The sequence below is a fragment of the Morone saxatilis genome, unplaced genomic scaffold (genome assembly GCF_004916995.1).
Source record: "Morone saxatilis isolate NCDOM2014 unplaced genomic scaffold, NCSU_SB_2.0 Contig23, whole genome shotgun sequence".
NCBI lineage: Eukaryota > Metazoa > Chordata > Actinopteri > Moronidae > Morone > Morone saxatilis.
In genome coordinates this window covers 4,539,758-4,552,417 of record NW_023339796.1, presented here as the reverse complement: position 1 = coordinate 4,552,417, position 12,660 = coordinate 4,539,758, and the positions used below count along the sequence as shown (strand labels likewise).

At 38.9% G+C, this 12,660-nt stretch overlaps 1 protein-coding gene across 2 annotated transcripts in view; it reads left to right on the top strand.

The window, feature by feature from the left end:
• The window catches only part of LOC118335017 (ATP-sensitive inward rectifier potassium channel 10), an 11,971-nt gene extending 1,727 nt beyond the window's left edge, over positions 1-10,244 (top strand). Inside the window, exons 1-6 of one of the 2 annotated variants that reach the window (XM_035671190.1) lie at positions 400-546; positions 4,148-4,493; positions 6,130-6,341; positions 6,859-6,990; positions 7,198-7,375; positions 8,342-10,244. In XM_035671190.1, the coding sequence (XP_035527083.1) occupies positions 4,148-4,493; positions 6,130-6,341; positions 6,859-6,990; positions 7,198-7,375; positions 8,342-8,736 (1,263 nt within the window). In that variant the 5' untranslated portion in view covers positions 400-546 and the 3' untranslated portion in view covers positions 8,737-10,244. Of the gene's footprint in view, positions 1-399; positions 547-4,147; positions 4,494-6,129; positions 6,342-6,858; positions 6,991-7,197; positions 7,376-8,341 lie in introns of those variants that run through there. The other variant, XM_035671189.1, reaches the window with a different exon arrangement.
• The last annotated feature ends 2,416 nt before the right edge of the window (positions 10,245-12,660 follow it).

Here is a 12,660-nt window from a genome sequence, read left to right as displayed (position 1 = left end):
CCGTTCTCTCGCTTTCCCTTTCACTCATCTCACACACACACTCACACACACACACACACACACACACACACACACACAAATACACAAATACACACATAATTGTACAATCTTTTTCAAATAATTGCAAACAAACACGCACATACATGCATACAAAATCACACATGTACGCCTACAATCACACACACACTCACACACACATAATACAGAAACACGCATGTAATTGCGATCTCCCACTCTCACATAATCACACACACACGCACACACGGATGGACACAGAGTCGTTTTTGTCAATGGTGTCTTTTGTTTCTTTTATCTCAGCTCCAAACAAAGCATTCCTGTGTACACAGAGGAGAGAGAGAAGGAAGGAGAGAGAAAGAGGAAAGTAGAAAAAGAGAGAGAGAGAGGGAGATCAGGAAAACATTCAGCGCTCCTTTGTTTGGCAAAAGAAAAAGTTTTGATTCAGTTTTTGGATTCGGCTCACTCAGGCAGGGCAGTACAGTAAAGTTGTCGTGCTGCCATGGAGATGGAATACATCCTGCTGGAGAGGTTGGTCAAGAAATATTTCCCTCCTTTCACTCTCATTTACTCCCATTTTGCTCTATTAGTTATCTGATATATGCCTGTGGTGGAATTTGTGGTTTTTTTTTTGGGAAGTGAGTGTGTTTGTTTCAACATGAGTTGAAAGAGTGAAGATTTTCAATGGCGTCATTGTAATTATGAAGCTTTTGAGGGGCTCACCCTTGCATAATCACAAAAGTGTGATGTAATTAAAGCTGATTGGTTATGCAAGCCGTGATCAGCGTCGCATCGAAGCTATTTTGATTTACACAATATGGCCAAAAGTATATGGACACCCATGTTGTCATATGTTTGTTTACTTCTCCTGGACCAGACATACTTTCCACAGGTTGAGTTAGGTCCTTTCTGTCCAAATAAGGGAAGTCTGAATAATAGTTTTTCCCCCGTGCACAAATGGTCTATAAAGAATTTTTTCTATTTACGTTTGGTGTGGAAGAACTGGTCTGCAGAGAGCCCTGACCTCAAACCCATCCAACACCTTTGGGATGAACTGAAATGTAGACTGTGTACCTGGCCTAATTTAATTTAAAGTGCATTTACTTATTTATTTTGACTTCAGATGTTTGTGAGTTATTAGCAGGGTTTTTCCCTTTTGAATATTCCCAGATGTTTCCATTTAAAATCAAAAATCACATACAAAGGTAATGTTATTGTAATGGTATGTTATGTCCATATACTTTTGACCATATAGTGCACTGTTAACAACATGTTTATCAGGTGTAATTGTCTGTTTTGCATTAATGTGTATAAGGAATCAATACAGAGAGACCTTGTGAGGTTCCAGAGAATAAAGCAGCAAGAAACACCTGAGAAAAGTCAAACTTTGGCCCTTTTCCTACCAAACCTTTACCACAGGCTCCAGTTACCAGTCAGAAGTTCACTCTTTGTCCACTAAAGGCCTCCTTAGCTTTAATCAACAGTGAAGCCTTTAAAAAAACTTTATCTAGATAAACGTCAGAGTTTCGGACAAAGATTTTTTTTACCTTAATTGATTCATTCAAGTTTCTCCTCTCTCCTCCAGTTGACAAATGAGACTCTGTGTGAATAGTTTGTTTGGTTAATGCAGTACATCTTCGTCCTAATTCTACTCTTCCTTCTTTTCTCTTTCCTCTTCCTTATCGTCTTCTTTTGTGGGTTATCCTCTCCCTACTGGATTCGTTGGACGTAAGTCAGCGTATCAAATGTGTGGAGATACAGTATTGTCAGTGTGTGACAGGGGTGGATTGCACGTGAATGTTCTGACAAGGGCACACATTCATACTAACATCCCACAATGTAAAGCACTATAAACACAGATATTACTGTAACTCACAAGTGACTGATGCAGGTTGGGAATATTTGCAGTTCATGTTCTTTGCATCATGACAATAACACATGGGAATTTCTGGTTGAATCAGCCCTGTAGATATCACATATGCACTATAAAAATCATCTGCAAATAGTTTCCGTCTGTAACACCACTTCCCCAGCCCTAATACGTCATTATCTTAAATAGCACCATGAAGTTAGCAACTAAACTGTTCACACTAGTGTTTAGCGCTGATAGAATAGGGTGGGAGATCTCAATAGTTTGCTAGTACTTGGTCATATTGGACACATTAAAATATTGACCTGTATGCTAGAGTCATTAGAATTCAGCATCAGGAGACCATACACGTCGGTACAAAACTTCATGTCAATTCATCTGATAGAGATAAAGATATCACTGGACCAACATGGTAGACCGATTGACTGACAGGGGGCCATGATGCTAATAAAAACCTTTCGCTTCTTTACTGACATATTCATGACATATTGTAACACACAGATCACTATCACACTATTTCTTTTTCCGTCTCACCTCCGTGTTTCATTGTGACTGTTGTAACTCTAGCCTTCAACCTATTTAAAAAAACAACCTTATCTTTAGTCATGGATGCTAAAGAATGGTTTATAATTGCTTCATATTTAAGATGTTAAGATGTTGAAATCAGTGGGGAAACTAATGGGGGAAACTAATGGGGAAACCAGAAGGACAGTTTTTCCTCTAACAGCTTTAAGTTAAAGAGAATTTACGAAATCAATTGAAAAAACACTTCTCGAAATCTAACGTCTTCCTTAAGACAAGATTGTCTCTTGGTAGCCAATGTCGCTTCCTCTATTATATCTTTAATGACCTTTACACTGAGGCAAACTGAGGGCCTCAGTATGCTTCAAACGAATTGCATATGAAATACCCCCCCACTACCGTTCCTATATTTTAATAGCGAAGACAATTGTAAATTTCCAACACCAATACAACAAGCACTTCATCAGTGGTGTACAAAGGTGAAACAGTGGGCAGGATTTGAACTTTTCTTTTCTATTCGTGCAATATGACAGCAGGCTTCTTGGGCCTGTCTTTGAGTGTTAGGACATCTATACAGAGTTTTGCCTTTAGACAGAACCTTGTACAAAGTAGGTTGTTTTAAGTGCAAAGAGCTATATTTTGGGTCTGTTTGGCTTGATTGACAGTTCTCTCTGGCTGGTTTTACTTGACACAGCACTTGATTTTCTGGTTACGAATTACTTATAACATGACATTGAGTATAATCCCTAAAATCTGCAGGGTTCAGGATCACTTCCAAAATCATAACATGAGTCAAAAGATAGAGAACATCACACGGTAAACCCACTCAGGTGTTTTTTTAGTCCACACCTCTACATTTAAATACACTATAAATAGGTATTTGTCAGTGTGGTTACCTCAGGAAACTCCCACTATAGTTCCACCAAATTTCAGCTGAAAATTTAGCCACACTTTGTGGTGTGCATGGCCTTTCAGGTTTTGACTTATTAAAACTGTGGTTAATTCCTGCTTGTAATTCAGAGTTCCAGTTTGATGTTTACTTGTCGCTGTAGTTTATTTTGCCACATATTTTGAATATAATCAATGACAGGTTTGGTTTCAAGTATTATTAGGTTCGCTCAAGATAAATTCCCCTGAATACGAGAGCAGGTGGTTGCAGGGGGAAGTTACCAAAACCTACAGTCATCAGGGGAAGTTTCTACATTTTTCCAAATGCGAACGGAAATCACCATTATCTTAATCAGATGATAAGGTCCTGCTGATGTTGTTAATACTGTGATACTGGGATGCCCAAACCTTTTCTCTTGGAAGACCAAACCCGAAACTAGATGGTGGGCCACAGGCCAAAAACAAACGCCTATTGTATTGTATTGTTAAGATGTAAAATGATCTCAAGTTCCGTCAATTCACTAACGTAGTATACAGTGTCATTCTGATCACTGTGATCAGATTATGAAAAATTATTCATAATTAGGAATACTACATATTATATTAGAATTTTTACCTCACAAAAATACAACAGCATAAACAGCTACTTTTTGTTTCACTATCAACATCTGGTGGGCCAAATTGGTCAGGAGGCCCCATTTTGGCATCCAACTTCTTTTCAGTAAGCTTAATTAAAGAGCTCCCAGTCCACCCCAATAATCTCTTTATAACTAATACCATTTTGAGAGTACTGACCAGGAAACAAGTCAATCAAACATATGATTTAACTCCTCTTTCTTTGTTATTCACCAGATGACATCTGCCACACCTCCTTCCTCTCGTAGCTCCTCGCCTCAGAAGGTTTGCCACTCACAGACCCAGACAGATGTTTTAAAACCCTTACTGGGTGGTGGCATTTCCGGTGGTGGCGGGACTCTGAGGAAGAGGAGACGTGTCCTGTCCAAAGATGGCCGTAGCAACGTGCGCATTGAACATGTCAGTGGGCGGAGTGCTCTGTACATGCGTGACCTCTGGACAACTTTTCTGGACATGCAGTGGCGCTACAAGTTCTTCCTGTTCACGGCCACATTTGCAGGGACCTGGTTCCTGTTCGGGGTCCTGTGGTATCTGGTGGCACTGGTACATGGAGACCTGCTTGGTGAGTTAGCATGGATCGAAGGTTGATGTATAGTTTGATGTATCTTCTTAGGACTTAAGGTGTGTTCACAATCTGTTTGGAGTTAATGGTCACACAATGACATGTCTCCTTCCATAGCCACTCCCCCAGCACACATGAACACACCATGCCTGACTACTGCTGGAGGACGAGTTACGGCCTGAATGAAATGATTGACTGGGCTTACAGTGGATTTTAAATAAATAGAACAAAAACGCTTCTGAAATACATACTCCCAAATACCAAATCTACAAAACAATTTAAGTTAAAATATTACATGTATAAGCACTTTATTAGACTGCCTATCTATCCTGCTCATATTTTGTAGTATTAATTGCAACAGAAAGTCTTTTCTCAGAGGAAATCTACTAATTCTGTTCAATTGACCTAAAAAATATCCACACCCAAGATGCATTTACAGTCAACTGTAACTGTGCAGAGCATAGACAGATTGAGACATGCTGGGTGTCATGGTTCAAATGCGCTTTTTTAAGTTGTAAAAAGGGTGTGTTCAAGCTAAAACAGTGTGCTGAGACATACAATATTTCAGTTCCTGAGCTCTGGGGTGTTGGTCATTATGAGTCAACTCCAGGAAATGGTTCAAAACAATAGTTTCCCTAAGAATAAAGAGGCAGGTGATGAGGAGGAGCCAAAAAGGGTAATTTATGAACGTAATCCACACAAAATTCTGATCATGCAAAGAGTCATTGTGGGATTTTTGTGACATGCAGAAAAATCTATTTGGGTTAGTATTTGTCACATGACCTGCAGTTCCCATACTGTTCCTGGAGCCGAGGTTTATAATAACCATTGACAGTATATATACATCACACTATGTGCAAATATCTTAATTGGTTTTTCCCTTAAATTATCTGAAAACTTATTATAAAAAGGTAATATCACATACTTCCAGACACCAATCAGGATAACATTTTTTTTTAAAAACTTTGTCCATGTGCCTTTATTTTCACACATCAAGTGTGTGTGCAGTTGTGCAAAAAAGCAATTGCATGCACACTAATACTGTGAAACACGTGAACACAGTTGACAAAGTTGAGATCATGTTTAACTCAAAGGGCTTGCAATGTGTTGTGCTGCAGTGTAACCCTAACCCAAGTGTTAGAATGGTGGCTAGGAAGTGAAGAACTGCTGTCTTAAAGCAAGCTGTCTTTTATATGTCCTTTCAATTTAATCTGTCTTTTAAAAAAAAATCTAATTTGTGTTATTGTTTTATCAATTTTATATACATAAAGTACTTTATGACTTTGTTTTAACATTTATTTAATATTGTATTTCCTGAACCCAGGTTGAACTAACCCTGACAAAATTAAACATTAGTGTCAGGAAATAACCCTTCATATCTTTAACAACACCTGCTCTCAACTTCCAACTTCCTCTAATGCTGTTTGCTCAACTGAAAATGTTGCATAAAGATAGAAGGTTGTGCCAAAAACTTGTGTTCTTCCCTTTAAATCTTTCACTTTTGAGACATAACAATGACCACCTTCTCATAATAAAGTGTACAGAAGAAGAAAAAAAGACACACAAACTGTTATGTTAACATAACATAGAATAACGTCAATGAGCTTTTGTTGCTTTTTCAACCTTTCTCCTCCAGAATTTGACCCTCCGTCAAACCACACACCCTGTGTGCTGCAGATGCAGACACTGACAGGGGCTTTCCTCTTCTCTCTGGAGTCCCAGACAACCATTGGTTATGGTTTTCGCTGCATCACTGAGGAATGCCCGGCTGCTATCATCTTACTCATCATCCAGCTGGTCCTCACCATGCTGATGGAGATCTTCATCACTGGTACCTTCCTGGCCAAGGTAGCCAATACATTACACATCAAGCTGCAAAGTGAGATACAGTGAAAAGTATTTACCACGTAAAGCAGAACACCCTACCTTAGAGGTCCACTGTGTAACATTTAGGAGGATCTATTGGCAAAAATGTACTATAATGCTCATAGGTATGTTTTCATTAGTATATAATCACCTGAATAAAGAAATTCTTACATTTTTGGTTGCCTTCCATGGAGACTATGATAACCTATGAATATTATATTCCTTTTTTGCCAATAGATCATCCTAAATGTTATACAATGGACCTTTAAATGACTCAAGCACAACTGTATACAATTCCTTGCAGTTTGCATTAATCTGTGTTTATGCTGACAGCAAGACTCTTAGGTTGGAGATACTTGCTTTTAACGCATGATGACGTATCCTACATATCCATTTGGCCCGTTGGTTGTCCACGTCCTCAGAAATGAATGTGTGCTTAAACAGCAAGTATATCTCTCTCTTCTCAAAGACTGAAACCAGTACTGATTTCTCTGCTTAGGTTGCTCGGCCAAAGAAGCGAGGTGAAACAGTGAAGTTTAGCCAACATGCTGTGGTGTCGACTCAGGAAGGCCGACCCTGCCTGATGATCAGGGTGGCCAACATGCGCAAGAGTCTCCTGATTGGGTGTCAGGTGAGTGTGTTTATACATAATTCATCAGATATTTCCTTTTTTTTTATAAATTTTACTAGTTTGTCTAAAAGAATAAGACACTTAAATAGGAAATAATGAAATCAAATCAAACAGGTCACAATACAATATGTGTTGGTATGGTTGGTGTATGGGCAATGTTTCAAACTGGGAACCAATTTAGCTAAAACAACCATTGTTCCCTCCCAGGTGACTGGAAAACTACTCCAGACATCCCTGACCAAGGAAGGCGAGACGGTTCGTCTGGACCAGAGGAATGTACCCTTCCAAGTTGACACATCCAGTGATAGCCCCTTCCTCATCCTGCCCCTCACCTTTTACCACCTCATTGATGATAACAGCCCCCTGCGAGCCTGGGCAGCCAAGGGTAAGTTTGATGGTGAGGGCAGGAGATTTTGTGGGTGGTGGTAGTGTCGTAATACAAGGTGTTTTATCTTAGTGATCTTCTGACTTATGCTGAGTCAATCAAACAATATGGTTTTTAAAATCCAGTGGATTTAAAGGTTTTTAAATCCACGGCTCTCACCTACTCCCTTGTACATCACCAAGCTAGTTTAAGAGTGCTAGTGGAGAGTGCCAATACAGATTCCCACTGCCCTGTTGGTAATGAAGGTTGATTTATAGTGTGTTAAAGCTTTTTCTCTAGGTGTCTGGCTTTGTCTCCATAGATGTAAAAGGAACATGATAGCTAGTGTGCATATTTTCACTTCATGTGCTCAGGAGGACATTTTTGTTTACTGTAGAGTAATCCAGGGGTTTTTAAAGTCTGGGACTGTTGGCCTCCCCTCAGACAAAGCTAGGAAAAAAGTAATCTCTCTAGATAACCCTATACGGTAATCTAATGTTACGGAAGTTCTACAACACTATGGTCTGTTAATATAACGTTGCTTTCTGCCGGCTACAGCAACACTTATTCAAAGAATGTTCCCTTTTTTTTTTTTAGAAATGATTACATTTCCAAGAAATCATGTGATGGCTGGTAAACTGCATATCTCCCAGACCTAAATTTCCTCTTTTTAGTGGTTGGTTCAGATGGTGTGTGAACCATATTTATCCACTTGCATGACAAAGTTTTATATTTTGCTTGAGTCTCTCACATGCGTGTGCATATGTGCATCCTCATGAGCATCCATGGGATATGAATAAAATGCTGCTTATAACGACATTGCTCCATAGCACTACTCGTGGTCAAAAACTGCAATGTGTACCTTTTATGTTTAGTGTGTATTATTGTTTCCTCCTTCCTCTCCCATTTTTCCTTTTTACCTTCTGCCTCTTCTTCCTTTACCCCTCTGTAATGTATCCTCCCTCCCATCTCATTTACCTCCACTAGGTGGGGGCTGGACAGATCCAGAATTGGCAGACTTCGAGCTGCTGGTGATCATGAGCGCTACAGTTGAGCCGACCTCCGCCACTTGCCAGGTTCGCACTTCCTACCTGCCGGATGAGATTCTCTGGGGTTATGAGTTTCCCCCTGTAGTCTCCCTTTCCCCATCAGGCAAATACGTAGCAGACTTCGCCTTCTTCGACAAGGTGGCCAAGACCAAGACCACGCCCATCTTCAAACCATCTAGCCCCCAGCAAGTGTACCAGAGCAACGGGGGTGGGACTGTACCTGAGGTGTCTGATCCGGACAAGATTCGATTGGAGCAGAGCTACAGGGAGAGAGGGGACGAACGTGGCCGGGCCAGAGAGACTCCTCTCAGTGTTCGCATCAGCAATGTGTGAACAGAAGGGAGCATTTCATAGAGTGCAATGCACAGGAGACTGATTTGCTGTCAGTGTCAACAGCAAATCAATGAAACAACATATCAACACAACTTGGGAGACTGTCTTTTTCGACTGTTTTGAACTTGTATCAGAAAGATATGTGGGTCCCAGTAGCACCAAAATCATGCATAAAGCAAATATGGAAGACTGCAGACTACTGTTGTATCAAGTTTGTCAATGGCATATGTTTTACACTGGTTTGACTGTATTCATATGGCGGCATAACACACTGCCTAACTGCAGCTAATGTATGTGTTTTGGGTCATATACTGTAGACACAAAAATAACAGCTTGGTTTATTTATTCACACAGGAAAAAAAGAATCATAAAAATCAAAGATAGAAAACAAAAGAAGCAGTGGAGAGTACGGAAAACTTGGTGGGCTTGTTGGGTTCTCCCCCTGAGTACTCAATGTGAAATCACACACAGAAAGGTTTGTGAAAGTGTCAGTGAGTATGAATGTGTATTTTCCACTGTTAGGGGTACATGAAGGAGTACGGGGGAGGGGTGCTTTTGGGGGAGGCTATATGTTCATAGGTTTTACACTCTTCACTGTTAATCTACAGATTAGACAGTTATGGAATAACTAAATCTTGTCAAATACGGGTCTGTGGCCTAATGTGTATCAGTTTGGGGGTCCTTGACACCAAAAAGGTTGAGAACTACTGTATTGGTCATATGACTTTGAGTTTCAACTTGGTTTGCTTCTGTTGCAGTAAAAACACCAATGAGTTAACCTCGAACGCACAAAATCCCCACCCCCAAACTCTCTCATATTTTAACATTTCCTGTTTTAAACTGACAGAAGTATTGGAGTAAAAGACACAGCGTAAATGATATGCATTGTACATGGCAATGTACTGTAATATGTTAGCACTTTAGAGATTCTGTTACACTAACGTAGCACTACAACTGGAATTTAGACAAATGTGAGATTGAATATGTTGTGTTAAAGGTGCTCTGTATCTCTTTCTTGTTTTCTGTTATATACTATGACTGTTATTACTGTTAGCACTTTATGTAAGTACATGCACCTTTGCACCTTAGGAAGGTTAGCTGTTTGGAACCTTAAGACAGGAGATTTTAATACTACTAAAAGCATTTGCATGTTGAATATCATTGGATTTGAAGTTAAAATTAACTTTCAAACAGAGCTTCTTTCCTACATTACTAAAAGCTGCTGTACATACATGGATGTAACTGCCCATCTAGTTGTTTGAAAGTGTTACTGTTACACCAGATGGCTGAGAGATGAGAATGTAATGTTGTAAGTCACTGATAATGACTTTGAAGGAAATGTGTGACAATGATGGTTAGGCATGATGAATGAAACAAATATGTTGGAAATTGTATTTGTAACATTTCCTTAATTAACATCAAACTCTGGAATGTTAATAGTGTTTAGGAGAGAGAACAAACGAGACGAATTCTCTCTAAAAAGTGATTTAATAAAGCTGGGTTATTAAAGGCCACATTTTGTTTGTAAATGTGTCTTTAAAGGTCCAGTGTGTAGGATTTAGTGGCATCTGTTGCAGATTGAAACTCCCTTGCTTCATCCTTCCCTTTCATGCACAAAGGAGAAACTGTGGCTCCGGAGCGTGTGAAAATCTAGAGCCAGTGTTTGATTTGTCCCTTCTGGGCAGAAAATAATTCTGCAGTGCAATTTCTGAATTTGAGTCTGGGAGAATGTAAACGGCAGTAACAAGATAGTGATGAAAAGAATATAGTTTTCATCTTCACATAAAAAGTTTGGCATTTGAGGTGCCCTGATAGCTCACATGGTAGAGCTAGTGCCCCATGTATCAAGTCCTTGCTGTAGTGGCCATAGGTCATCTCATCCGATGACATAACATAGTAGTAACATAGTATTTTGCTTAAGGTACAGGCTGGCAAAGTGCAGTAGGTCCTAATGAACTGCACTTGAAGCTGGCGGATGTTTAATTAGTCATAGCCTAAATGATAGTCAAGTTATGGCAATTTCTTTATGTAGTCCAATATCACAACTCTGCCTCAAGGGACTTACAGCATACAACACCCTCTGTCCTTATACCCTCAATTTGGATAAGGAAAAACTACACCCTAAAAAAACATGAAAAAAAATGGAAGAAACCTCAAGAAGATCAACACAGGCGGGATTCTCTATGAAGATGGATAGACATACAATATTTGTTCATGTGTGTACAGAATATAACAACAGTACATGCACAGGAGGATTCACAGTCGAATATGAGAGCCATGGCACATAAAACTATAGACCACACCCTATTCACTACACTTCACTACACATCATGAAAATACTCAATCGTCAATGGTGTTTCTCAAAGAATTATACATTTAATTTGGAAAAGGGGGTTATTTCTTCCATAGAAACATTTGCAATAACACTAGTTTACAGTGGATTGTCTTGACAAAAAACATTTACGAGAAGCTGCTGAGTTCATTCCGTCAAAAGCCTCACCACTTCCTCGTTCACCACATTTTGTAAAATGGGGCCCCTAGTCGTACTTCTCTTTGCTGTTCCTCTGCTGCTTTTGTGTGAAACACAAGGTAAGAACTTTTTTATTTATATTCCCATTGTTGACAGACCTTTCTGGTACTGTGTAAGGCTATTTAAGCAATAGAAGTTACATTAAAAAAATATATTTCATTGAAACTATTTTTTTTAATTATATACAGTAATACTGAGAAATGTTTGCAATGTACTCATTGTTAATTATTTCAATAGTGCTGCCAGTAAACTGTAAAACTATAACTTTTTTAGTTTGATATATTGAGATATACAGTAAAATTAGTTACCCCACTCATTCGATCCAGACACAGATTTAAAAAAAAACATTATTTTAACCCAATAGATAACAGTAGACTGATTGATCTTGAGATGAGCTTATTAAGATTTTATGATTTAACAGTTTAATAATATTGAAATACTTGATATAATGATTAACTGAAAAACCAGAGATGTACGCAATAATTCAGAAGTATGGAAACGGTTATAGCAGTTTTTAACTGCATGATGTAAACTCTTACTAAAAACCCCAAATTCCCTTAAAAAATACCCATGATGTGATCTCAGTGCAGGGACATAGCACAAAATTCTTGACCCTGTACACCCGCGTTCTCTATGGGCACCTCCCTGCGCACATGAGTGCCCTGTATACTCAGTAACCCCACCCTGTCGTTAATCTGCATGATTATATTATACAGCACAAAAAATAATCTAGTGTAGAGTTCATCTGAAGTCATTAATCAATACATTTATTTTATTTCACCAGGATAATCTATACAATATCAATACTTCTATCCCAGAAGTCTTGGGTACAAAAAAAAGTTTTCTAAAAACTCTGATGTCAGCTTTCACACAACTTTAACCCCTGGGTTGATGGTTACTGAAAATAATTAAAAATAAAGCTCTATGCAAAGCTCTAAGACAAAACAAAGCTTGAAACCGTCCCTGTAGCATTTGAGGGTGTCCAAGCATTTTCTAGAGAAAAGAGCTGCTGCAATATACAGCGAAAAACATGAATATCTTTTACCTCGAAACATGAGGAAACCAGACTTCCGCATAATTCACTTCCTACATAACTTAATGCAGTCTTGTTAAGTATATATTTATAGATGTAACAGTGAAGTCACACACACACACACAGCAGTGCTAATCATGATAAAGATTAGTATCCACTTTAATCCCCTCACACATCTTTTTCAAATTCAGTACTACATTAAATTGAGTTGTCTTTAGATGTTGTACCACTGAACAGAGGATTTCCTCGGAGGTTCTGTTATAAGTAATAAACATGAAACGTTTCTGGCTTTATTTTGAAAGTGTAACCGGACGTTGCTATCTATTTTCCTATTTTCCCTTTTGACGCATCGGGAATGAGA